The sequence below is a fragment of the Natator depressus genome, chromosome 2, assembly GCF_965152275.1.
Source record: "Natator depressus isolate rNatDep1 chromosome 2, rNatDep2.hap1, whole genome shotgun sequence".
NCBI lineage: Eukaryota > Metazoa > Chordata > Testudines > Cheloniidae > Natator > Natator depressus.
The window spans coordinates 60,187,807-60,212,348 of NC_134235.1; the positions used below are offsets into that span (position 1 = coordinate 60,187,807).

At 46.9% G+C, this 24,542-nt stretch overlaps 1 protein-coding gene across 1 annotated transcript; it reads right to left on the reverse strand.

The window, feature by feature from the left end:
* Nucleotides 1–4,624: 4,624 nt before the first annotated feature.
* On the reverse strand, nucleotides 4,625–6,243 carry RRS1 (ribosome biogenesis regulator 1 homolog). Its single transcript, XM_074943062.1, has one exon. It carries the CDS (start codon nucleotides 6,070–6,072, stop codon nucleotides 5,026–5,028), a length of 1,047 nt encoding a protein of 348 aa, XP_074799163.1. The 5' UTR covers nucleotides 6,073–6,243; the 3' UTR covers nucleotides 4,625–5,025.
* Between the last annotated feature and the right edge of the window lie 18,299 nt (nucleotides 6,244–24,542).

The window sequence follows — 24,542 nt, forward strand, 5'->3', positions numbered from 1 at the left end:
AGCAGGGCCTGCCGGGAAAGCGAGCGGCAGCAGCTCAGCTGTACACAGCACGCACGGGAGGGAGCGAGGGGGCGGACTGCAAGTTTTTTGCTAAACTCTCTCCCCTACCCCGCTGGATCGAGCCGCCACATGACAGAAGTCTGCCCCAGGGACAGAGGGGCTAGCTGATCGCTTTGAACGCCCGCCTCTGGCTACTTGGTCCATTTGAGCTAAGGCAGAGATCGGAATCACTGTTCTAGCTATTTGGGTATACCAGTGGTTTTCAGCCTCCTCTCATTTGTGGCCCCCTAAATAAAATTTCAAATAGAAGTGCAGAGCCCTTTGGAAATCTTAAGGCTGCAGTCCCTCATGTGTCCGCAGCCCAGAGGTTGAAAACCACTGGTGTTTACTGCTGGCTTGTTCACCCCTAGCAGAATAGGGTACTTACATAATTTCAACAAATTTACAGTGTTATAGGACTATAAGTCACTGTCAGTAGTGGATAGGTCCTTAAATTTTGTTTCAATGTTACAAAAGGATGGGAGGGGTCCTGAAGCTACCAAATGTATTAAGTAATTTATGGACAGCCCCTATCTGAGAAAAATCTCTCCCCCAAAACAGTCTCTCCCCCCTAGTTTTTCCTGCATACCTCTGTCTCACTGCAGGAGAGTGAGTTTGTGTGTGTGGTTTTTGGAGGGGGGTGTGTGTGTGGGGGGGTGGTGGTGGTGAGAAAACCTGGATTAGTGCTGGAAATGACCCACCTTGATTATCATGCACATTATAAAGAGAGGTTTCAAAGAGGGATGGGCTATTACCAGCAGGAGAGTGAGTCTGTATGTGTGTCTGTGTGTGTGTGTGTGGGGGGGGGGGGAAGGGTGAGAAAACCTGGATTTGTGCTGGAAATGGCCTTCCTTGATGATCACTTTAGATAAGCTGTTAGCAGCAGGACAGTGGGGTGGGAGGAAGTTTTGTTTCATGGTCTCTGTGTGTATATAATGTCTTCTGCAGTTTCCACGATATGCTATGCATCCGATGAAGTGAGCTGTAGCTCACGAAAGCTCATGCTCAAATAAACTGGTTAGTCTCTAAGGTGCCACAAGTACTCCTTTTCTTTTTACGAATACAGACTAACACGGCTGTTACTCTGAAACCTCTCACTTATTGTTCATTTCATAATGTAGAAGCACCTGGTGATGCTGTAATTAAAGTTCTGATTTTTCCCCTCTAAAACCTGCCTATACAAACTCCAATTACCAAAAATGGGCCCCAATCCTGCAGAAACTGAAAATTTGTTAGTCTCTAAGGTGCCACAAGTACTCCTTTTCTTGAAGCACACCCAGAACTCTACCTGCATTAGTTCTATTGACTTCCATTTAGCACATACACATGCAGACTTGAAGCCTTAGACTGCAATGAGGCAGAAAGCAGTTTTTAAAAAATAGGCATCTCTTCCTTCCATAAGAGATTAGTCAGTCAAAATTTAAAAGCTAATGTGAGACAAATAGTAATCTCCCAGTTTGGGAGACTGACCTGAACAGTAAAAGACTGCCAATTCCTTAGTTCCAAATATGGACTAATTTTCAAAACCATGGGTGGTATTTCAATGGGGACAGTAAGCGAAGAGTGATCCTTAGACAAAATGTGAGTGTACTTCAGAAATAAAGGCATCACAGAAATGCAATATATTAATATTAAAATCAGCACACATCAGTTTGGTTAGTCCAGGTGCCAGGGCCTACAATTTTTTTGTAAATAGATGTATTGTATCTTTCAGAATCCAACTGGTACTCTGCATTCTAGAAAGCAAAGGGGTGTCATACTGAGAGATACTTATAAAAGTAGAATGGGGAGAGGGCAAATGGAGACATTACATTAGACCCAATTAGGGTTTGGATATCCCCTCCATTCCCTTGCAGGAACAAAACATGATATCCCAAAATAATGTACATATGGTTGCATTGTTGGTTACAGAAATATAACTTTTTTTTTAAGTCATTATCTGTTAAAGACTGATATCAGAAAAAAAAGTCAGTGTGTAAATTCATGGTGTTGTACCTCTTATAAGAGCATCTGTTCAAAAAGGTACCTCCATTTTAACATCACAATCTCATCATTATATCAGTAATCAAACAGGTCTTTTAATTAGGAGTATTAAAGGCTTTCAGCCAAAAAAGTCTACCGTAGGGGGAAAAAAAAAGATCTTAATACTTCATTTATTTCTGAAATCTTTTAAACACTCCAGTTTTCACAACTAGCAGCAGCCCTGGAGGGGCCCACTCATCTTTTCCCAGTATAGCCTCTCAGAGATCTAGATCCTGAACGTTCAAGCTCCACAATGCTAATAATTAATGGCTATATCATCCCTCCAAAATTCTTGTGACTCTCAAAGAAGATCTATAGCATTCTGGCTGTTGTGCAACCCTGGTAGCATATCCTGTCAAATTCAAAGAGACCAGAGCAGTGGTTCTCAACCTTTCCAGACAACTGTACCCACTTCAGGAGTCTGATTTGCCTTGCGTACCCTCAAGTTTCACCTCATTTAAGAGCTATTTGGTTACAAAAATCAGACATAAAAACAAAAGTGTCACAGCACACTATGACTGAAAAATTCCTTACTTTCTCATTTTTACCATATTATAAAATAAATCAATTGGAATATACACATTGTACTTACATTTCAGTGCATAGTATATAGAGCAGTTTGAACAAGTCATTGTCTGTATGAAATTTTACTTTTTACTGACTTCACTAGTGCTTTTTATGTAGCTTGTTGTAAAACTAGGCAAATACTTAGATGAGTTGTACCCCTTGGAAGACCTCTGCACATATGCCTGGTTGAGAACTACTGGACTAGAGTTTAAACCTGGGTTTGAAACAGTTGTGCCTTTTACATGGCTGCAAGTGCTGACTCACCTGTTGTCCTGCATAGCTTCGTCCAAATGAACTCTATAAAAGGTGGCAAGTTGGAAAGTAGTGATACTCTCAGTTCCAACCACTTGACAGCAAAATAATGGTACTTAAAGCAAAACCAATGAGTATATGTGATGTTTACATGAGTTACATGCAGTAGATACTCCATTACTCAAGCCTTCAGGTCTCAGCGTCATCCAACCCCCATCCCAATCCTTCAGCTCCCTCCAACCCCACTCTCTCTTTTCCTCACCCACATTACTTTTACATAGACCCAGCGTTTCTTAGCAACTTCTGACTGGCTTGTGTCCAAAGCATGTGAACTGAGAATCTGTAATCTTAGGAGTAACAACTTTTTCAGATAGTGTAAATATTTTGAAGTATGTAAACCTGTCCAGTATGAGCTTTCACTTGATTTTTCAATTAAAGAGCAAATTCATAAAACTAGCAAGTAACACTCCATGTGGAAACAAAGGAGTTGTGGGAACTAGAATTCCTATTACCTCATTTAAACATAAAAATATATCACTTAATTCTAGTCTCTCCCCACACACCAGAAAATAGTTCCCTACAGGTAGCTGAACCTGTTAATAAGGCCATAACTTTGTGTTCAGTTTTAGTAGCAAACCAGGGCTACAGAGTTCACACAGCAAACACTGATCTGAAGATTTTGGTTCAGGCCCATCTCTACTTTCAAAAGGAAAAGACAGTGGACTTGTAAGTTTTTATCTCTGTGATAAAGGAGACAACATGCTGTTTTCAAAAGGATTTCTGTCTTAAAAAAAACCTCTCTAAAATGCCTCTACCATCAGAACTCAAAGACTAATGGTAAAGTGTCAAGAGTGAAAGTTGAGGGGAAGTATTTATAGTCAGTTTGGTAAAAAGCTATGGAACTTAAAAAGCTAGTAAACATTCAGGATAAAGAGTTGCTTTTGTTCACAGATTCACCCTTTCAACTTATAAAGGTGTTAAATGTCACAACTATCCAAGATCTTCTACAGCCCTTCCACAGAAATCAGATGAATATTTCTGCTGTTTCTAAAAAGGCTAGAACAGTAAAAACCCCATACACATTAAGATAAGGAGTGCCAGAGAATGTTTTATGCAGTTAAAAAATTTTTTTGGCAGATCACCTTTGAAATATTGACAGGTTTCAGAGTAGCAGCCATGTTAGTCTGTATTCGCAAAAAGAAAAGGAGTACTTGTGGCACCTTAGAGACTAAAATTTATTTGAGCATAAGCGTTCGTGAGCTACAGCTCACTTCATCGGATGAATCCCACTGAATGCATCCGATGAAGTGAGCTGTAGCTCACGAACGCTTACGCTCAAATAAATCTGTTAGTCTCTAAGGTGCCACAAGTACTCCTTTTCTTTGAAATATTGCCCACATTTCTCCAGACAGAGAGAGCGAGCTCGCGAGTGAGCTCTTCAGCTAGGTGAAGATGTTTAACTTCTACACAGTCCAAATCAGAGAGAGGGAAAGCACTATCTTTCAGTCAAGACCACAGAATGGCAGTACACCTGTTATTTTAAATATAGGTTAGATCCCTTCTTATCCAAATCCTACCAATTGGGGAAGGGGAGTGGAGATGAACTTTTATCTTGTCTTATTGGAATTCCACATCCATCTAGCTGGGTGAGCTACCGGTTTACTCTCTGGAGAGCAGAGCCCAATCCTCTTGGTATAGGTAGCACTACCCGTTGTGCCACCAGCACACAATACAGCTACATGTTTTATACTTGTAAAGGACCCCAGCTGAACTGCTGCAAGTCATTAGGGACTCCTGTCCCAGTCCCATCTCTCCCTCATGCCATTAAGGTACACCCCCCCCCCCCACTGACGAGCAGACAACTAGACAAAGGCAGGTTTTATTGATAAATAGGTGGGCGGGAAGGGGCGCCCCCAGCCTGGAACATCCCTAGGCCAGGGGAACAAGCCCCGGGGATCCTTAGCAGCTACAGAGTGCACAAGTCAGTCCCGTGCAGCCCCTTGGAACGGATGGAGGCGGCGGCTGCAGCTCAGTGTCCCGCGAGCTCCCCGGAGACCTCCCTCCGAGCTCAGCGTCCACACGGGCCGGGGCAGCCCCCGAGTCTCTCCGGGCTCAGTGTCCGGCAGGAGGAGTCCTGCGACCGGCTCAGCTCCTCTTTCTGCCCGCCGGGCGCTGCTGCTGCTGCCGCCGGGCCCCGCCCTTCTTGCCTTTGCCGCCCGCCGGCCCCTTGCCGCCTCCCGGGCGCTGCCGGCCCCGCTTGCCCCGCTGCCCGCGCTTCTTGCCCTTGCCCGCGGCCGCCTGGGCGTCCTCCTCGCGCAGCTGCTTGTTGACGGCGCGGGTCAGGTCGAGCGGCGGCTTCTTGCTGCCCAGGCCCCGCAGCAGCTCCAGCTGCCGGCTCCTCTCGGCCGCCAGGTCACCGAGCAGCGGCTGGAAGTGCCGCTTCTTGCCGCCCCTGGGCGGGGGCGCGGCCGGCTCCTTGGGCAGCCGGGGCTGGAAGCGGCCCAGGGAGGCGGTGGAAACGCGGGCCACTTGCGAGGCGCGGCCCAGCTCGGCGCGGCTCTGGTGGCCGGTGGGGTGGAGGCCGCGGCCGGGCAGGGCGCCCCGGGCGATGTTGCGGAGGCGGTTGAACTCGTTGCGCGCCACCTTCTCGCGCTTGTCGCGGAGCCGCTTGGCGAACTGGTCCTCGTGGGGGTCGGCGCCGGCCGGCACCTCGATGAGCCAGTCCCGGGCGGGGTCCCCGCCGGCCCGCTTGTAGCCCCAGCGCCGCCGCCACTGCTTGGCCGCCTCGTCCCACACCAGCGACGTGCGCTTCCGCCGCCGGATGCCCTTCAGCCGGGCGAACTGCTCCCAGCGGGTGGGCGGCCGGGGCCGCGGCAAGGGCTTCTCCCGGGGCAGGCGGTAGGAGGGCTCGGGCAGCTGCGCCACCAGCGGGCCCGTCGCCCCCTCGGCGCGCCCCGCCGGCAGCCCCCACAGCTGGGCCACCAGCAGCTGCGTGTTGTCCCGGGCCAGCGAGCGCAGCCGGCTCTCGCGCTGGGCCCGCGGCACCGAGGGCGGCGGGTTCCGGTCCAGCGCCAGCAGGTTCCCCAGGTCGAACTCCAGCTCCAGCTCCTTCTGCACCGCGACACTCCGGTGCGGCTCCGCCTCGCGCTGCTCCGCGCGAGCCAGCAACTCCTCCAGGCACAGCGCCGCCATGGCCGTGAGACACCCGGCCAACCACTCCCCACGTGCGGCAGGCTTCACCGGGCTGGAAGAAAGGTTAAAGGGTTCGTTTCCGGCTGGCGTGGGCGCACCGGATGTGCGTGTGGACCAATGGGCGCGCCCGTAATGGCGAAAGACTCTCTACCCAGAACAACAACTCCCAGAACGCACCGTCTCTTGCTTCGCCTAATCGCGGGCGTAACGGTGCCGCGCTGCCCCCTGGGAGCTGTAGTGCTCTACGGCCAGCTACTGAGGCCAATAGTGTGTATTGCGTGCTGGGATTTGTTGTCCGACTTCCTATTCTGGATGCCAGGTGGGCCCTGTAGTCCTTAAGGGCTCGGCCTAGTAAAGCAGCGCGTCACGGGATGCACAATCTGCGCAGCCGCAGCCTGGGAAGCTAGTAGAGCTTTGCATGCTGGCTCCTGTAGTCTCCCTGGGCCATACTGGCTCCTGCTGGGTGAAGGGGAGACCAAGCCCCAACCCCCCTTTGTGGGGGCTGCTAAGAGTGCTGAGAAAAGTGGGGTGGCCGTAAACTGCCGGTGAGGGCTGCTTGGAAATGTCATTTTGTAGGCCTGGGGATTGGGGAGCCAGAGCCCCCCTGTTCTGCCTTGGTGTGCCCCCTATGCTCGGTAGGGTTTGTTCCTGGAGGTTTCATCAGCAATGGCAGCAAGTTTGTATGATTTTTGGTGATGCCCAGAAGGGGCCCAAGTCCCGACCCCCTGTCTTGTAAGTGATATATATTTTTTTAAATAACGTAAAAATGGACTGGAAACAGTAAGCGTTTAACAGTTTCCCAATATTGCACAATATCACTATTGTAAGAAAAAATATTTAACCAAGAATATCAACTATGTTAATAGGTTTCAGAGTAGCAGCATACAGACTAACTATATTAATATTCTTGAATATGGAAACAACCAAGCACTCTTGGATCAATAACCCTGAAAAGCAAAAAGCTCTGTCTAATTCGCTGTTGTACTCCAACCACGTAAATCTTGATAGCCAAGATTCATGAAAAGAAAAGGAGGACTTGTGGCACCTTAGAGACTAACCAATTTATTTGAGCATGAGCTTTCGTGAGACGAAAGCTCATGCTCAAATAAATTGGTTAGTCTCTAAGGTGCCACAAGTCCTCCTTTTCTTTTTGCGAATACAGACTAACACGGCTGTTACTCTAAAAGATTCATGAAAACTCCTTTTCTTATCTTTTAGATTTGCCACATCTTTCTTTAGTATAACTTCAGTTTGCAGGCCGGGTTTTGAACTCAGGCCATCACTTGATGAATTACCCTTTTGTTCTTTTTTGCTGGGTAACTTTATTAAGAATTTATCCATTGCCGATTATTATTACACAAAATTAATGGGGTGGGACTGAGGGGTTTGGAGTGTGCGAGGAGGCTCAGGATAGGGCAGAGGGTTGGGGTGTGGGAGGATGAGGACTCTGCCTTGGGGTGAGGGGCTTGGGAGGGACTCGGGCAGGGGGTTGGAGTGTGGTGGTGAGGGATGGGGATGGGGGGTTTACGGTGCAGGAGGGGGCTCAGGGCTGGGGCAGAGGGTTGGGGTGCGTGAGGGTGAGGGCTCTGGGGTGGGGCTGGAGATGAGGGGTAAGACATTCCTTTCCTCACCCAGGCTGGAGGGCAGGCAGAACTGAATTATTGACATGGCTGTGCAGAGTATTACTACTGGGAATGTACACTGATTTAACTGGATTTGTTGTTTTAACTATTATACAAATATTTCAGCCTAGTAACCAAGATGGAAGGAATCTAAAAGGGTGAATCTTCATTATTATACACAGAGCGGTAAATGCAAAACTCTATTATCGGGAATGTGGCCAGCCTGAAAGCCATATATTGTAAACAAGTATTTCTTTACCTATTTATGATTCTCTCACAGTCTGTGCATCTCTTATCTTGGACAATGAAAATCAATTAAGGCGCTTTCAAGTTCTCAGTGCTGTAACGTTTGGGTTGCGAACACTTGATGGAAATTTGTCCTTGCTGTAAAACCAGTGTTTTCAATGGAATTTAAAAGAATAATAGGGGAACATTTTTCTGTGGGTTTTAAGGGTTTGCTTTTATAAAACTTATTTTTTAGATAAAGTGGAGTTGTCACCTTACTAAGGGCTTGTCCACACTGGGGTTTTACACTGAGACAAACTGTGCCAACACAAGTCATGGTTAACTGGGCATGGATTGTCTACACTAGGGGCTTGCACAAATGCAGCTATATTGGTGTAAAATAGCACAGTGCAGACAAGGCCTACAAGTCAGACAGTCTAGCACTCACAGCAATGCACCCCTAAGAACCACTTATAAAGAATAAAGGAAAGAAATGCCAACTCCTAAGCAAAGAATGGGCCTGGGGATGATGGATTCACAGTGCAGGAGGGGGCTCAGGGCTGGGGCAGAGGGTTGGGGTGTGTGGGGGGGTGAGGGCTCTGGGGTGGGGCTGGGGATGAGGGATTTGGGGTGTGGGAGGGGCTCAGGGGTAGGGCAGAGGGTGGGGTGCGGGGGTGAGGGCTGCAGGGTGGGGCCAGGGAGGAGGGGTTCACAGTGCAGGAGGGGGCTCAGGGCTGGGGCAGAGGGTTGGGGTCGCGAGAGGTGAAGGCTCTGGCTAGGGCTGGGCTGGGGATGAGGAGTTCAAACTTTGGGGTGCAGCAGGCAGACTGCCCTGGGACTGGGGCCAGAGAGGAGGACTCCTCCCAGCCCTCTCCCCGCTGGAAGCAGCAAGCTCTGGGGGAGGAGCCTCTCTTCTCCCCCCTGGCATGACACTCACCCAAGCCCCAGGCTGCTGCTCAGGAGGTCCAGACTGGATAAGCCCCCTCAGAGTCGCCTGCAGGGGGCTGCCATGCCGCTGCGCCTCCTCCCCTCCTTCCTCTGCAGGCGCAGTAGTCAGCCTGCTGCCGGCGCTGCTCCCTTAGCTGGTGAGGGAGTGCAGCATGGAGCTGCAGGGGGCAGCCACCCACTGTCCAGGGCACAGGTGAGGCACAGACGCTCGGGGGAGGTGTGTGGTGGCAGCAAGCGGGGCCGGGGGACGCTCTGGTGGAGGCATGCGGAGGGGGACGGGGGAGTGACCCAGCCCCAAACATTGGTGGAGCTGGGCCCCCAGGGTCCTGAATTTGCTGGAGCACAGGCACCCCGGGCCCATACAGCTCGCCGCCCCTGTTCATCACATGACATAATCTTTAATTAAAGATTAATCTTTAATTCCTGGACACTCGGCAACCCTACAATAGTACACACGCAGGTGTGCTGTTATAGCTGCAACTGTGTCTGTCGCATGCTTCCCTGAGGACGGCATCTGCTCTGCTAGTATTGACCTGGCGTCACATACACATCAAAATATTTCTGTCTAAAGATACCTAAAATTACCAAGTCTTCACTTATTTAATTTTTAACACGTTAATTCCATGTATCACAGCAAAAACATTATCTGTTTATCCAGGCGGGTGGGCCCATATTTACTCAGGGCCAAATTCTTCTGAGTTATATAAGTAAGATTCCATTGCATTGTGTAACTGAGAGCAGACTTTGGACCTAAAATCTATGGCAGGATCCAAAATGAGGATGGGGAGGGCGAGAGAAGGAACATGGAAAATAAATCAGGTTACACATGAACTACAAACACATGAAACACCACACGCACTTCTTTTTGTAGATTAGAGGAAACTGCTCTGCTCATATTAAAAGGCAGTGCCTGGTCAGTCTCCTTAATCTTTTAAAATAACCGCTACTGGCATGCAGTTGTTCAGACTGGTGACAGGTAGTTCATATTTGTCTCTCTTGTCCACCTTTCTGTCTTGCTGCTGTGAAAATGAGTAGAGGATAATGAAAGTGCCTACACGCTGCTACTGAAGAACAGAGTTTTTATCCTATGTTCTCAGAAAACATATAGAAGAAACAGAAGATAGGCAATGCAAATTATTAGAGGCATGATGTAATTATGATAGAGTTTTCTTTCTTTTTAAATCAACCCATGTACCAGCTGACTGCAGCTCACATATCAAGTATGAGTAAGGCTATGATTTAGTCACGAAGGTCATGGCAGTCATAGATTCCATGACTTTACCAGACCTCCATGACTTCTTTGACTTCAGCTGTCAGGGGTTGAAGCTGGGGCTTGAGGCGGGACTGTGCACCCCTGCCCTGAAACTGGGGCTGGAACCAGAAACCTGCAGCCCTTACCCCGTGGCTTGCGGCAAGGGCTGCAGCTGGGGCTACGCGTCCTTGCCCCATGGCTGGGCTGCAGCAGGAGTCATGCGCCCCCCTTGCAGCTTCCCAGGGCCATGAACCCCCCCTTCCGACTGCGGCAGGGGCTTGGCAGGGGCACCCGCACACTACAGTTGCCAACTTTCATGCAGTAAATAAGCTCCCCAACTCTCACAATAAGCCAAAAATCAAGCTAATCCCATTTCAAAACAAGACAAGCCAATCCCTAAGAACCCCAACACTCTATGTGACTAGATCCCCCAGGTGTGCGGTCGGGGACTGTGGTGGGCCTGCTGTGCATCCCTGACTCTTTCCCACCTTTGCCTCTGCTTGCCCCTTGCCCCGCTTTCCACCCCTTGCCCTTGCTTGCCGAGAGCCAATCAAAAAAAAGAAGCAACAAGCTACAAGCCAAACCAGCAACAAGCTACGAGCCAAAAACTAGCCAACAAGCAACTCACAAGCCAATTAAGCCAAAACCAAGCCCAATTCCTGCATTTTTTCTGCAGGTTTGGCATGTCTGCTGCACACCCCTGTCCCGCAAGTGCGGCCAGCTCTGGAGTGGGGAGCTGTGCCCTCCGCTGCGGTTCCAGGAGCCGGGACTTGGCCTGTTAGTCCCCCGCCCCCGGCATGGGACTCCACCCCTCTCTCCCTCACCTAGCCCTCCCCCCCCCCACGGTTATTTTTAGTAAAGTCATGGACAGGTCACAGGCTCCTTGAATTTTTGTTTATTGCCCGTGATCTGTCCATGACTTTTACTAAAAATAACCATGACAAAATCTTATCCTTAAGTAGGAAAACCACGGACATAGGAAATGCTCTGGGTGTTTAAAAAACAGATCAACGCCTCTCTGGACAATTTTCTTAGTTACCACAAGAAGGCACTATATTGCATATTACATTTTGTTCACTTCCCTGGACAACTGATGTTTTCAGCCAAAATTACAGATTCAAGTGACTTTAAAGAGAGTTGTTCTCATCTTTTTGAAGGCTTGTGGGCACTATTTCAGAAATGGAAATATTTACACCTGTGTCCTGCATAAGAAAGTTCCATTGCCATGTTTCATTTTCATCTGTTTTACTAATGCTGTAAAGTATTAAACATCGGAGCAGATTCAGGGGCACAGTTTGTTTTGTTCTGCTCCAATGACACAAAGCAGCCATAGACCTAATCGGGTTTATGGCTTTGTATTGCTGGAACAGCACAGAGCACTGAAAGCATGCCAATACATTTGGCTTACTTTTTGGAATGGTAGCAAGAATCAGTTTGGAAAAAAAATTAAAATGAAATCCTGAAGGCAAAAACTGCAGTTTTGGTAATTCCTATTTAGGATTTAATTCCAGCACACCTATCTACTCTGAGCAGTATCTAGTGAAGTCGATAGGCTTGCTTATCCATTTCATTACAGCAGTTTAACTCTGGTATGATTCCATTGCTGGAGAAACAAGGCTATTGCTCGAGCTTCCCTATGTCTCACACACCTCTGACAATCATTTCAGCCTAGGGTTGCCAATTCTGACTGAAACTATTCCAGGAGATTTTATTTCTCAACACGTAATGTCATTTTCTTAAAATATCCTATTAAAATCTCCTGGATTGCTTTCAATAGTCACCAGGAGATGGATGCAGATTCCAGGAGACTCCAGGCCAATCCTGGAGGGTTGGCAACCCTATTTTAGTCCCCTGTGATTGTTGGCAGCCAATGTAACTTATGCCGGGGAGCAGACCTGGCACACAGCTCAGGGGTGCAAAGGTGACCTTTACACCCTCTTTTTCATCCTCCCTCTGCTTTGTACTGTGTTTCTTTGACAAAGCCAAAGAACTGGTTCAGTTTGTAAGTCTCTGAATACATGATTATACAGAAACGATCATAAGCACTTGTGGTAACTTGTAGACCCTTTAACAAGGCCTTTTTCTATTTAAAAAGAAATTACATGCCCAGCACATTATATGGAGCTTTGAAGTTGTGGCACAAATAGGTCTAAAAGTTTTGTAACTATCTTTTGTGGAAATAATACACCCCATAGTTTGGTAATAATACAATTTTTACAGTGATCTAAATATGTATTTACATAAAGGCTCTGAAGGAACTGTTTCAATCTTTTATATAATCAACATTTGTTAAATCATAGCAAAACTTCCTCTGACTTCAGTGGGGCCATAGACTTCAATGGTGTCAGATTTCACCCCCTGTATACATTATTATATAGTGATTCCGTAGTACTGCACATACCTGCTCTCTCTGTGTGGGATATATATCTGCTTAATTTACTGACAAAACCAAACTTTTAATGCTGCGAGCACTGAAGAACCTGTATAATGTAACTGAAGAGCAAGCTGTATTCAAGTATTATCAACTAAATTGCTAGCTATTAAATCTCTGACTCCAGAATCTTTATTGGTTTTAACAGTGATGATGCAGACAGGAAAAAAGTTAATTTTCGTGATAGCAGGATGTGAGTGTAATCATGGCTGTTGGAAAGACTGGACTGCTTGACTGGATTTGTAAACCAAAAACAAATTGGAGAGTGGAAGTCATTGATGACGGCCTGGGAAAATATAAAACAATGAAAAGTGATTTTTAGAGATGGTCATTTTTTAACCACAACCACACTTTAATGTTAAGGTCATAACATAAAAATGAACACATAGCTCCCCTTAAAGTGTGTAGGAGCCCATCCATATCCAAGGGAAGAATCTGGCTTCTTATAAAAGAGGGACAGATAATCTTGTGGTTGAAGCATGGAAATGGCAGTTCTGAGATGTGGATTCTAATCTCACGTTGCCCCAGATTTCATGACAACTATATAGGCTTCTTGGGCAAGTTATTTAGGCAGAAAGTTTCAAAGGTGCCTATTATTTTTAGGTGTCTCAGTTTTTGGGGGCCCAGCTTTAGAAACCTAGATCTAATTTTCAGAGGCACCGAGAACCCATAGCTCCTACTGTCTGGAGGACAGTTGTAAGTTGGAGTTGTAAGTACTTAGCACTTATGAAAATCGGGCCTTGGTATCTCAAACTGGGCACCCCAAAATTGGAGGCCCTCAAATTAATGGACACTTTACAAAATTTGGCCTCTCTCTGCTTGAGTTTCTCCATCTATACCATATGGATAATAATTGTTACTTCACAGAGTGTTGTGAAGCTTACTTTGTTATTGTTTGCTAAGTGTTTTGGGATCTTCAGGCAGTATTTGGATGCTATGGTGATTCTGGTTTATAGGTTTTTACTCACTCATCACCATGATATATATCTGGACACCCGTACAAAACCCAAAGATAGACATAGACATACAAAATTAGACAGATGAGATAGGTGGAAAGTGCTATAGATATGAAAAGTGTAATCATAGTTTTTAAAACACACGATGTTATGCGGATGTATTGCAGTGGTTTCCTAGTCACTGAGGCTGGGATTTTCAACAGACCTAATGGGGTGAGGCACCCAATTCTCATTGAAAGTCATTTGGAGTTGGGCAACTGACTCCTTTAGGTCCCTTTGAAAATTCTAGCCTGATTTCACATATCAAGTCCAGTTTTTAGATTTGGGCACCCATTTGGCAATTAGGCATCTACACTAGATTGAGAATCTAGATGTTGAAATGAAAATGCACATGCAAAATTGGCTACCCTGCCTTAGACATCCATATTTGAAAGTTTGGTCCACCATGGGCCCGATCTTGGAAAATACTGAATGCCCCCAGCTCCCATGGTTTTTAATGGGAATTGAGGATGCTCAGCATCTTGTAGGAAGCATTCAGCATTGCACTGGACTGAACTCCAAATGAGCTACAACATCTAGGTTGTAGCCAGGGATTAATCTAGGGAGCAAAGTGCACCAGTCACAGGTAACAAGTTCTTTACTCTTCCAGCTATGTAAGATATTAATTATGAGACTAGTGAAAACACACATAGAGACAAGAAGTTTTTATTTAATACTTAGATACAAGAAACTATAGAAAAGCAAGAGAAGTACAGGAACATGTAGGTATTGTAAAGCACCCTTTAGCCCACAGCATTGCACTGTGCATGCTTACAGCTTAGGCTGGTATAAGATAAAGAAATTCCCCAATGTTGACATGCTTACAAGCTGGGGGAAGCCAGTGAAGATGAAATAAAGTAAGTGGAGAGTGCATCATAGGTGGAGGTGACAGTCCAGGCTTCTGCCTTCTTATCTCCCAGTGGCCTACCATTGGTGTATGCCAGGCATGGATGACATGCCTCAGTGCAAGCTGTGCCTGCGGGACGATACCATCCACTCCCCAAACAAAACGGCGTAGTGCGAGATCATGCCGCATAGGCTATACCACTACCTGACTAAAAATGCCACAGCATGCCACTGTTATCACCCCAATGTTCCAACTGGGGATGGGCTTGACAACCTTTTATACACCTTTTTCCATTCCATCCACATGCATCTAGGACCATATCTGATCAAGTGTGAGTCCCTATTTATATTTGGAATTCCAGGAGACCAATTTTAGGGTTCTGGTTGTCCATATGTGTTATTCCCATTGACTATAATTCCATTTCCAACTGCCAATCCAATCATTTGCATTGGGCCCTTTCCCAGTAGTTTCGATATGTCAGTGTGGTTAGCTCTTATTGCAGAAACCTTCTAATATGCTACCATCTGTTCATGGTTTACCTATTTATCACAAAGTGCATTGCTAAACTATCACAAGATACATATTACTAACTTCTAGGCCTCACTGTAAAGCCTTAATACTTAAGACCTATACCCGAGACATATTTTTTAATAATTATTTTAATGTTCTACCTGCTGTTATAGATGCAATAACTTCCATCATTATTTTACCCAAAACTATAGACCCTCCAAGATCAGGTCAAGGGTCGATGGTCAAGAAGGGATAAGATGATAAGATGTCAGCATCTGTTTTCCTGTGTTTTAAAATGTTTATCCTCAAAGAGGAAGAGAAGGAAGGGATTATATAGCTTAATCGTGAATTTCTTTCCTTCTGTTGGATTGTGTTACAACTTGAAGGTTACTATACAATAGGGCTTTTCTTGGTATAAATAATAATATTCATGTTCATTCTTTTTCCCCCTCTGATGACACTCCATTAACTTAGATTTACTCTCCAAACTTTTGGCAGTTACCTCTGGATGGCAGTAGATATAGTTACAAGATGATTCAACCAATTCTTAAGCCTGCTCTGAGAATAGTACTAAGTATTTTTTTCAGGAAAGCTCAGTGTACCAGTAATTTGGTAAAATAGCAGAAAAGGGGCCCTTGAAATATTTCTACAAATCATTCCTCTTTACTGATTTATGATTTTAATTCAATATTGCTTGAAGTCTGTGGGCCAAATTCTGTCCTACGTAGCAAAAATATGCTAATTTACTACATTGTAAGGTCTTAACACCTGTAGATGCTAATGTAATCCAAATAAATAATAATAATGAATTTGGCTTCAGATGATACCTTTCCTGCTCACCATAACCTCAACATACAAATACATTGATAGGCAAAAAAATGTGGGCGATTGCTATTTGGATGATGATTTTGCCTGAGAAAGGACTGTAGAACTAGGTCCTAAATCAGCACAAACAACAAAATACATTTGGGGCCAAATTTTGCAGAGATTTAGTTGCAGAGGATATAAGTAAGTTCAGAATTTGGTCCTCAGTATGGTCTGTAAAAAATGAGGATAATAATACTTCCCTACTTCACAGGGAGTGTTGTGAGGATAAATACATTAAAAGATTGTGAAGCATTTTGCGATCTACTGATGAAAAGCTATCTAAGAGCTAGGTTATAGTTATTATTTTATATTTAAACTATCCCTGCAAACAGAATTACTGAATACACTTTCAAGGCAGTGTGATCATGCAGGGAAATACATGCACAAGTCCTGCTCACAAATAGCAAAATGTTCGTATGTGTGAGTGTACCTCCCACACGCTACTTTGATAATGTACCCTGTAGGTGTCCACGTAAAAGATACTAAGTGCTATGTTACCAATGTGATGTTTCAATTACATCAGTTACAGTCACTTCAAGGGTCTCGCTAACCTGTTTTTTGTTGACAATTATCAATGAAAGGAAAAAAACCTCTTGGCTTAAACCTTTTTACACACAGTATTGCAGCACTTTATATGTTTAATCCAGGCTATTAGGCAGCAGACAAGCAGGGTTTCCATTCACACACAACTGCAAGTGACTCATGGAAGATGAGAGTCATTTACGAACAGTTGTACACTCTGGTAGCAAGTACATATGTTGTTCTCCACATTAACACAAGAAGAGTTTGTGTTAACACATAAGTTATTTGATTTTAAATTGCACAACCACCTAACAGCACTCAAAGCGGCAGGGAACTCTCTGTTCTGATCAGCATTCAGTGCTCTGCTTTCCTGTTTAAAGGGTGACTCTTTGATCTCAACAACCAGCTCCCCGACTCTGCCATAACAACATCAGCTATTCTACAAAGTAGTACTTATTCCATGTTTCCCCTGTAGCATGCCTTTGCGTCTTGCGTTGTACTAATCTGCTGCTCCATTCTGAGTGTGCTGGCAGTACAGTAAAATGGACTAAAACCTCAGTCTCTGAAGTGCTATATATTGGGGCTTCAGAAATTGGGATTCTAGCCATTTCACTCAGTTACCTACTCATTCAGTCCAGGGGTAGGAAGCACAAGCAGTGAGTAGTGGTGAAAGGAGCAATACAAGTAGGGGACTGTGGGAGACAGAAGGTACGTCCACAGTGCATGGTTCTTCCGGCGGCATGTAGAGTACATACTCAGATAGTCCCCCACAATACATGTATAAATAGCAACGTAGATGGTGAGGTACAGCTTAGGCAAGTAAGACACACCTGAAGCCTGTGAATATGTATCCAAGTACATACCCTATAGGACTCTCTACTTACCCAAGCCCCGCTTCCCTGTTGAGATGGCCACTTTAATCAATGTGGTGTCCCACTACCTCCCCATTGCTGGAGCCTTTTTCCAACAGTTGGAAAAGGCTCCAGCACAGTAAAAAGCTCTAGCAGCAGGAAGCTGCCATGTACTTCTGTACCAGATATGGACTGGCTACAAAGCTTGCTTATACACACCAGATGTGTTCATTATAAAATACTTTAATGCTCTGCCCTGGCTAAGGTTAGCTTTAAATAATGTATTTTTATACACAGTGCCACTTAGTGGCTGAACAGTATATTGCAGTTTAGCATTTTTTTTGTCAGAGCCTATCACTGACACAGGCAGGTTTGCACCACGGTGTGGATGCAACAGGCTTTTCACCATGGCATGTAGCTACACATACCCTACATGCCACTGCCTTTTTATTCTGTGTTTGTACAGCAGCTTATTGTACACATAAGCACCAGGGGGTCCATGACTAAAGTTCCTGGTTGCTATAGCAATACAAATAATACATAAATAAATACGTAATATACAATCTCTTTGTAGCTTTCAACAGCATTGAATACAAATACAATAGCTCCTGAGGATACAGTTGGAGCTGATTGCTCAGCATTACAATGACTCCATTCATTCTTCACAGACAGGACACAGCAATTGGTGATGGGTCCTCCCTGCCTCCGCCCCCGAGGACCCTCACCTATAATTCATGCAGAGACCTATTATTTTCAATTTCCATCTTAGCCCACTGGGAGAGGTTGCGAGATGCCATGGGCTCTCCTACCAGCAGTACTTCAGTAACACCCAGCTGTATATTTCCTTCTTAACAAACACAACCAACTCCATCTTCAAGGTACCAAAAACCACAGCGCCTCCATTCTGTCTATAATACCATCTTCCAGTCACTCAGGTTTATAACCTGAATGTCAACACTCTACGCCTCTGCCCTCTATTAGACCTTGAATCTCTAATCCATCTCCATTCAGCAAAGCACTTCCTCATGTGCTTAATGTTAAGCACGTATTTAACTTCTTTGCTGAAGAGAGAAGGATTTAGAACATGCCTAAATACTCTGCTCAAGCTGTGCCTCTGAACTTCCTCAGCTAGGCTATGTCCAAACCTCCTGCTCCTACCTCCATAATTTTTGCAAAATCTGGCCTTTTCTCTCTATCCATATAGCTAAACTTCTCTTCCTTGCCATCTCCTCTTAACTACTGCAACATTCTTCTCTCAGGCCCTCTCAACAGCCACCTTGTCCCCATCAGGTCCATCCAAAATACTGCTTCTAAGATACCCTTCTTAGCCAGTCATTCTGATCCTGTAACTCCTTCCTGCCTTTTAATCCCTCCCTCAATGTGTTCAGTTCAATTTTCATGTCCTCACGTGTAACCCTTCTGCCAGTCTGAGTTGGCAGCAACAAGGGCCGGGTTCAGTATCTAGGGGTTCCTTTTCAAAAATACAACACAAACCTGGCTCGAGCCCCCACCCAGTGACCTGGGACAATTGCACACCATCCCCTGGGCGCCTGTAAGAGGCAATACTTCCCCTCTCGCAAGCACAGAGTCTGAGTGTAGCAAAAGCTTTTAATAAAAGGAGGGGAGTAACTCAGCATTAATTTGGGAAAACACTGCAACTAGGGTTCATAAACATAAACTATGAGCAAAAGACCCACCTCCAAGTAAGTTGGGCAATGTCCTTTTCCTGGGGTGAAAGTAGGCCTGTGTGGGCTGGTACAGTGTGCTGGTAAGAAGCCGGTACTGGCCTGTACGCAGTTGACACTAAAGCACTGCCCCTTTAGGCTCTCACTCGCCCCCATCGGCAGCCCTGCCCTGTCCCAAGGCTCTCGGCCGCTGCCGGTCTGGTCAGCTGTGTACCAGCTCTTACCGGTACGCCAGACTGGACTGTACCAGCTTACTTTCACCTCTGTCCAACACCAGCCACAAGTGATCATTTGGGCAAGTAATCGCATCATGCTGAGCACCTAGGCAGGGTGGGTGTGCCCATGCAAACAGGATCAGCTCCTGAATTCCTTTTCCACAGCTCACCACTAGATGTCAGGGGAGAGCTCATTCAGACTCTGCTTACACATGTATAAGGCCCTTCATAACTCAGTCCCTCCCTACTTATCCACTCCTGTATCTTATGCCCTTCCATCTCCCTCCATCCCCCAGTGAGCACTTGGCTATGCATGTCACCTAATTAACTCAATAGGGCATTGACCCAGGTGTTTGGGAACCTGGGTTCTATTATCATCACTTGCACTGACTTGCTGGGAAATCTTGGGCAAGTTGCTTAGCCTCTCCATGCATTGGTTTACCAAGCTATAGAATAGCTATAATTCAGATACATACTGCACAGAAGCTTAATGAACTAGTTCATGTTTGTAAAACACTTCAAGATTCTTGGATAAAAGGCAGTACAGGAATAAAAAGTGTCATTACCAAATGCACTGGATGGGCTGGTTCTCCTGCCTCCCAGCTCTCTGTGCGGAAGAGCATCCAAGAGTGTGTTGCCCAACATACAGGTGGCCCTGCATTTCTGCAGGGATTTCTCTGCTAAGGCACTATACAATAGTTGACCAGATTTTTCCAGAAAGCACTGATACGAACATGGTTAGTCATGTGGTAAGTGTGGATACACCAATACATCTGAAATATGATTGAGTTGTGAATTAAGCTTATGACGCAATCACTTTTGTTGCTGTGATGGGGCATGGCCCTCTGCTCCTATCTTCTCGTATAAATTGCTCTCACCACCCCAGTACCACTGTGTTCTTTATTAGCTCTGGTCTACACTACGAGTTTAGGTCAAATTTAGCACTGCTAGATCGATTTAACCCTGCACCCATCCACATGACGAAGCCATTTTTTTAGACTTAAAGTGCTCTTAAAATCGATTTCTGTACTCCTCTCCCAACGAGTGGATTAGCGCTGAAATCGACCTTGCTGGGTTGAATTTGGGGTAGTGTGGGGTAGTGTGGTTGCAATTTGACAGTATTGGCCTCCGGGAGTTATCCCAGAGTGCTCCATTGTGACCGCTCTGGACAGCGCTCTCAAGTCAGATGTACTGGCCAGGTAGACATGAAAAGGCCCGCAAACTTTTGAATCTCATTTCCTGTTTGGCCAGCGTGGCAAGCTGCAGGTGAGTGCAGATCTCATCAGCAGAGGTGACCATGATGGAGTCCCAGAATCGCAAAAGAGCTCCAGCATGGACCGAAAAGGAGGTACGGGATCTGATCGCTGTATGGGGAGGCGAATCCATGCTATCAGAACTCCATTCCAAAAGACGAAATGCCCAAACATTTGAAAAAATCTCCAAGGGCATGAAGGACAGAGGCTATAACAGGGATTCGCAGCAGTGCCACGTGAAAATTAAGGAGCTCAGGCAAGCCTACCAGAAAACCAGAGAGGCAAACGGCCGCTCGGGGTCAGAGCTTCAGACATGCTGCTTCTATGATGAGCTGCATGCCATTCTAGGGGGGTGCCCCTACCACTACTCCACCCCTGTGCTTTGACTCCGTCAATGGATTATCTCGCAACAGGAATGCACATTTTGGGTACGAGGAAGATGAGGAGGAGGAGGAGGAGTTTGAAGATGGCACACAGAAAGCAAGCGGAGAAACCGTTTTCCCCGAGAGCCAGGAACTGTTTCTCACCCTGGTCCTGAAGCCAGTACCCCCCGAACCCACCCAAGGTGGGCTCCCGGACCCGCCAGGTGGAGAAGGGACCTCTGGTGAGCGTACCTTTGTAAATATAATACATGGTTTAAAAGCAATCGTATTTAATGATTAATTTGCCCTGAAGACTTGGGGTGCATTCGCGGCCAGTATAGCTACTGGAAAAGTCTGTTAACATGTCTGGGGATGGAGTGGAAATCCTCCAGGGACATCTCTATAAAGCTCTCCTGGATGGTCACTCCTCATGATCACCTGGTTGAAATAGGGTAATTTTATTAAGGGGACATTCAGAGGTGGCCATTCCTGCTGGGCTGTGTGCCTGTGGCTGAAAAGAAATATTCCCCGCTGTTATCCACGCGGTGGGGGGAGGGGTGAAGCGATCATCCCAGAGAATTGGGTGTGTGGGGGGGTGGCCGTTACTGCTGGGCTGTGTGCCTGTGGCTGAACAGAAATCTTCCCCGCTGTTAGCCACGTGGTGGGAGGAGGGATGAAGCGATCATCCCAGAGAATTGGATGTGTGGAGGGGGGTTTAGTTGGGTTTGTGCTGCACGTTAACCTGAAAATCGCAGCCCCTCCTTTTAAATTTTAAATGGCCAACCCAACGGCTGCTTGGTATGGGAAATGAGGGTGCTGCTGTTTGAAATCATTTCCACATGTTATGAAGGTTAACGAAGCCAAAAGACTGTGGCTTACCATGGGTGCCTGCAAGCCGAATTCTGTTGCCCGGCCCTGCGTGTTTGATCTCTCACACCAAACCGGCAGACCCTCAATATAAGAGGCAAAATGCAACCTTGTACCAAAAGCACATGTGCTATGTAATGTTAACAGCAAGGTTCACCGTGAAAGAGTCTACCCGTTGTTTTCTAAAATGTGTCTTTTTAACTACTACTCTCCCTTTTTTTCCCTCCCACAGCTGCAAATGTTTCAACGCTCACACTATCATCTCCGTCCCAGAGGCTAGCGAAGATTAGAAGGCGAAAAAAATGCACTCATGATTAAATGTTCTCTGAGCTCATGCAGTCCTCCCACACTGAAATATCCCAGCAGAATGCGTGGAGGCAAGCAATGTCAGAGTCCAAGAAAGCACAATATGAATGCGAGGACAGGTGGCGGGTTGAAGATGATAGGTAGTGGGTTGAAGATGACAGGTGGCGTCAGCTTGCTGACAGAAGGCAGGAGGCAATGCTGAGGCTACTGGAGGATCAAACTGATATGCTCCGGCGTATGGTTCAGGTGCAGGAAAGGCAGGAGCACAGACCACTGCTACAGCCCCTATGTAACCAACCGCCCTCCTCCCCAAGTTCCATAGCCTCCTCACCCAGACACCCAAGAACGCGGTGGGGGGGCCTCTGGGCACCCAAGAACTCTACCCCAGAGGATTGCCCAAGCAACAGAAATAAGTTTTGAAGTGCAGTGTGGCCTTGTCCTTCCCTCCTCCCCCACCCCTCCCGAGCTACCTTGGCAGTTATCCCCCTATTTGTGTGATGAATTAATAAAGAATGCATGAATTTGAAACAACAATGACTTTATTGCCTATGCAAGCGGTGATCGAAGGAGGGAGGGGAGGGTGCTTAGCTTACTGGGAAATAGAGTGAACCAAGGGGGCGGGTTTTCATCAAGGAGAAACAAATAGAACTTTTACACCGTAGACTGGCCAGTCATGAAACTGGTTTTCAAAGCCTCTCTGATGCTCACCGCGCCCTCCTGTACTTTCTAACCACCCTAGTGTCTGGCTGCATGTAATCAGCGGCCAGGCAATTTACCTCAACCTCTGACCCCGCCATAAACGTCTCCCCCTTAATCTCACAGATATTATGGAGTGCACAGCAAGCAGTAATAACAATGGGAATATTGGTTTTGCTGAGGTCTAACCAAGTCAGTAAACTGCACCAGGGCGCTTTTAAACATCCAAATGCACATTCTACCACCATTTTGCACTTGCTCAGCCTGTAGTTGAACAGCTCCTGACTTCTGTCCAGGCTGCCTGTGTATGGCTTCATGAGCCATGGGAGCAAGGGGTAGGCTGGGTCCCCAAGGATAACTACAGGCATTTCAACATCCCCAACGATTATTTTCTGGTCTGGGAAGAAAGTCCATTGCTGCAGCTGTTGAAATAGACCAGAGTTCCTGAAGATGCGAGCGTCATGCACCTTTCCCGGCCATCCCACGTTGATGTTGGTGAAACGTCCCTTGTGATCCACCAGTGCTTGCAGCACCATTGAAAAGAACCCCTTGCGGTTTATGTACTCACTGCCAAGGTGCTCCGGTGCCAAGAGAGGGATATGGGTTCCGTCTATCGCCCCACCACAGTTAGGGAATCCCATTGCAGCAAAGCCATCCACTATGACCTGCACATTTCCCAGGGTCACTACCCTTGATAGCAGCAGCTCAGTGATTGCATTGGCAACTTGGATCACAGCAGCCCCCACAGTAGATTTGCCCACTCCAAATTGATTCCCAACTGACTGGTAGCTGTCTGGTGTTGCAAGCTTCCACAGGGCTATCGCCACTCGCTTGTGAACTGTGAGGGCTGCTCTCATCTTGGTATTCTTGCCCTTCAGGGCAGGGGAAAGCAAGTCACAAAGGTCCATGAAAGTGCCCTTACGCATGCAAAAGTTTCGCAGCCACTGGGAATCATCCCAGACCTGCAACACAATGTGGTCCCACCAGTCTGTGCTTGTTTCCCAGGCCCAGAATTGGCATTCCATGGCATGAACCTGCCCCATTACCACCATGATGTCCAAATTGCTGGGGCCCGGACTTTGAGAGAAGTCTGTGTCTATGTTCTCATCACTCTCGTCACTGTGCTGCCGTCGCCTCCTCCCCTGCTTTTGCAGGTTCTGGTTCTGCATATACTGCGGATAATGTGCATGGTGTTTACAACGCTCAGAACTGCCGCGGTGATCTGAGTGGGCTCCATGCTTGCCGTGGTATGGCGTCTGCAGGACAGCAGGAGAGCAGAGGGGCAGCGGAAGCGGAGTGGGGATGATGATGCTGAGAGCAATATGGCGCCAGCATGGAAAAAGGCGCAAAACTATTGTCGGCCGTTACTTTCACGGAGGGAGGGTGCGGGGAGCAAGGGATAGGCTGGCAGCAGATGGTGCAGTACGACTGCTAGCCGTCGTCATCTCCTGGGTGCTTGCCAGCAGACGGTGCAGTACGACTGTAGCTGTCATCGTTTCCAGGCAGACTGAATCTCCACGAGACTAAACTTAAGAAGAGAATGACCTAGAGTCACTCCCATTTATGTCCAGGTGCCCCTGACAGATCTCACCGAGGTCTGCCAGGAGCACCCATGTCTGCCCAGGGACCCTCGACCGACCTCATCGAGGTCGGCCAAGAGGACCCAGGAGACAACAACGACGACGATGGCTACCACTCATACTGCACCGTCTGCTGCCACAAGGCAATGAGCTGCTGCTGTGTAGCAATGCAGTACTATGTCTGCCAGCACCCAGGACACCTACGGTGACGGTGAGCTGAGCGGGCTCCATGCTTGCCGTGGCATGGTGTCTGCACGGGTAACCCAGGAAAAAAGGTGCGAAACGATTGTCTGCTGTTGCTTTCATGGAGGGAGGGAGGAGGGGGCACCTGACGACATGTACCGAGAACCACCCGCGACAATGTTTTTGCCCCCATCAGGCATTGGGATCTCAACCCAGAATTCCAATGGGCGGCGGAGACTGTGGGAACTGTGGG

Excerpts from the sequence above, each read along its gene's own strand:
- RRS1 (XM_074943062.1), bottom strand. The coding sequence starts at position 6,072 with ATGGCGGCGCTGTGCCTGGAGGAGTTGCTGGCTCGCGCGGAGCAGCGC.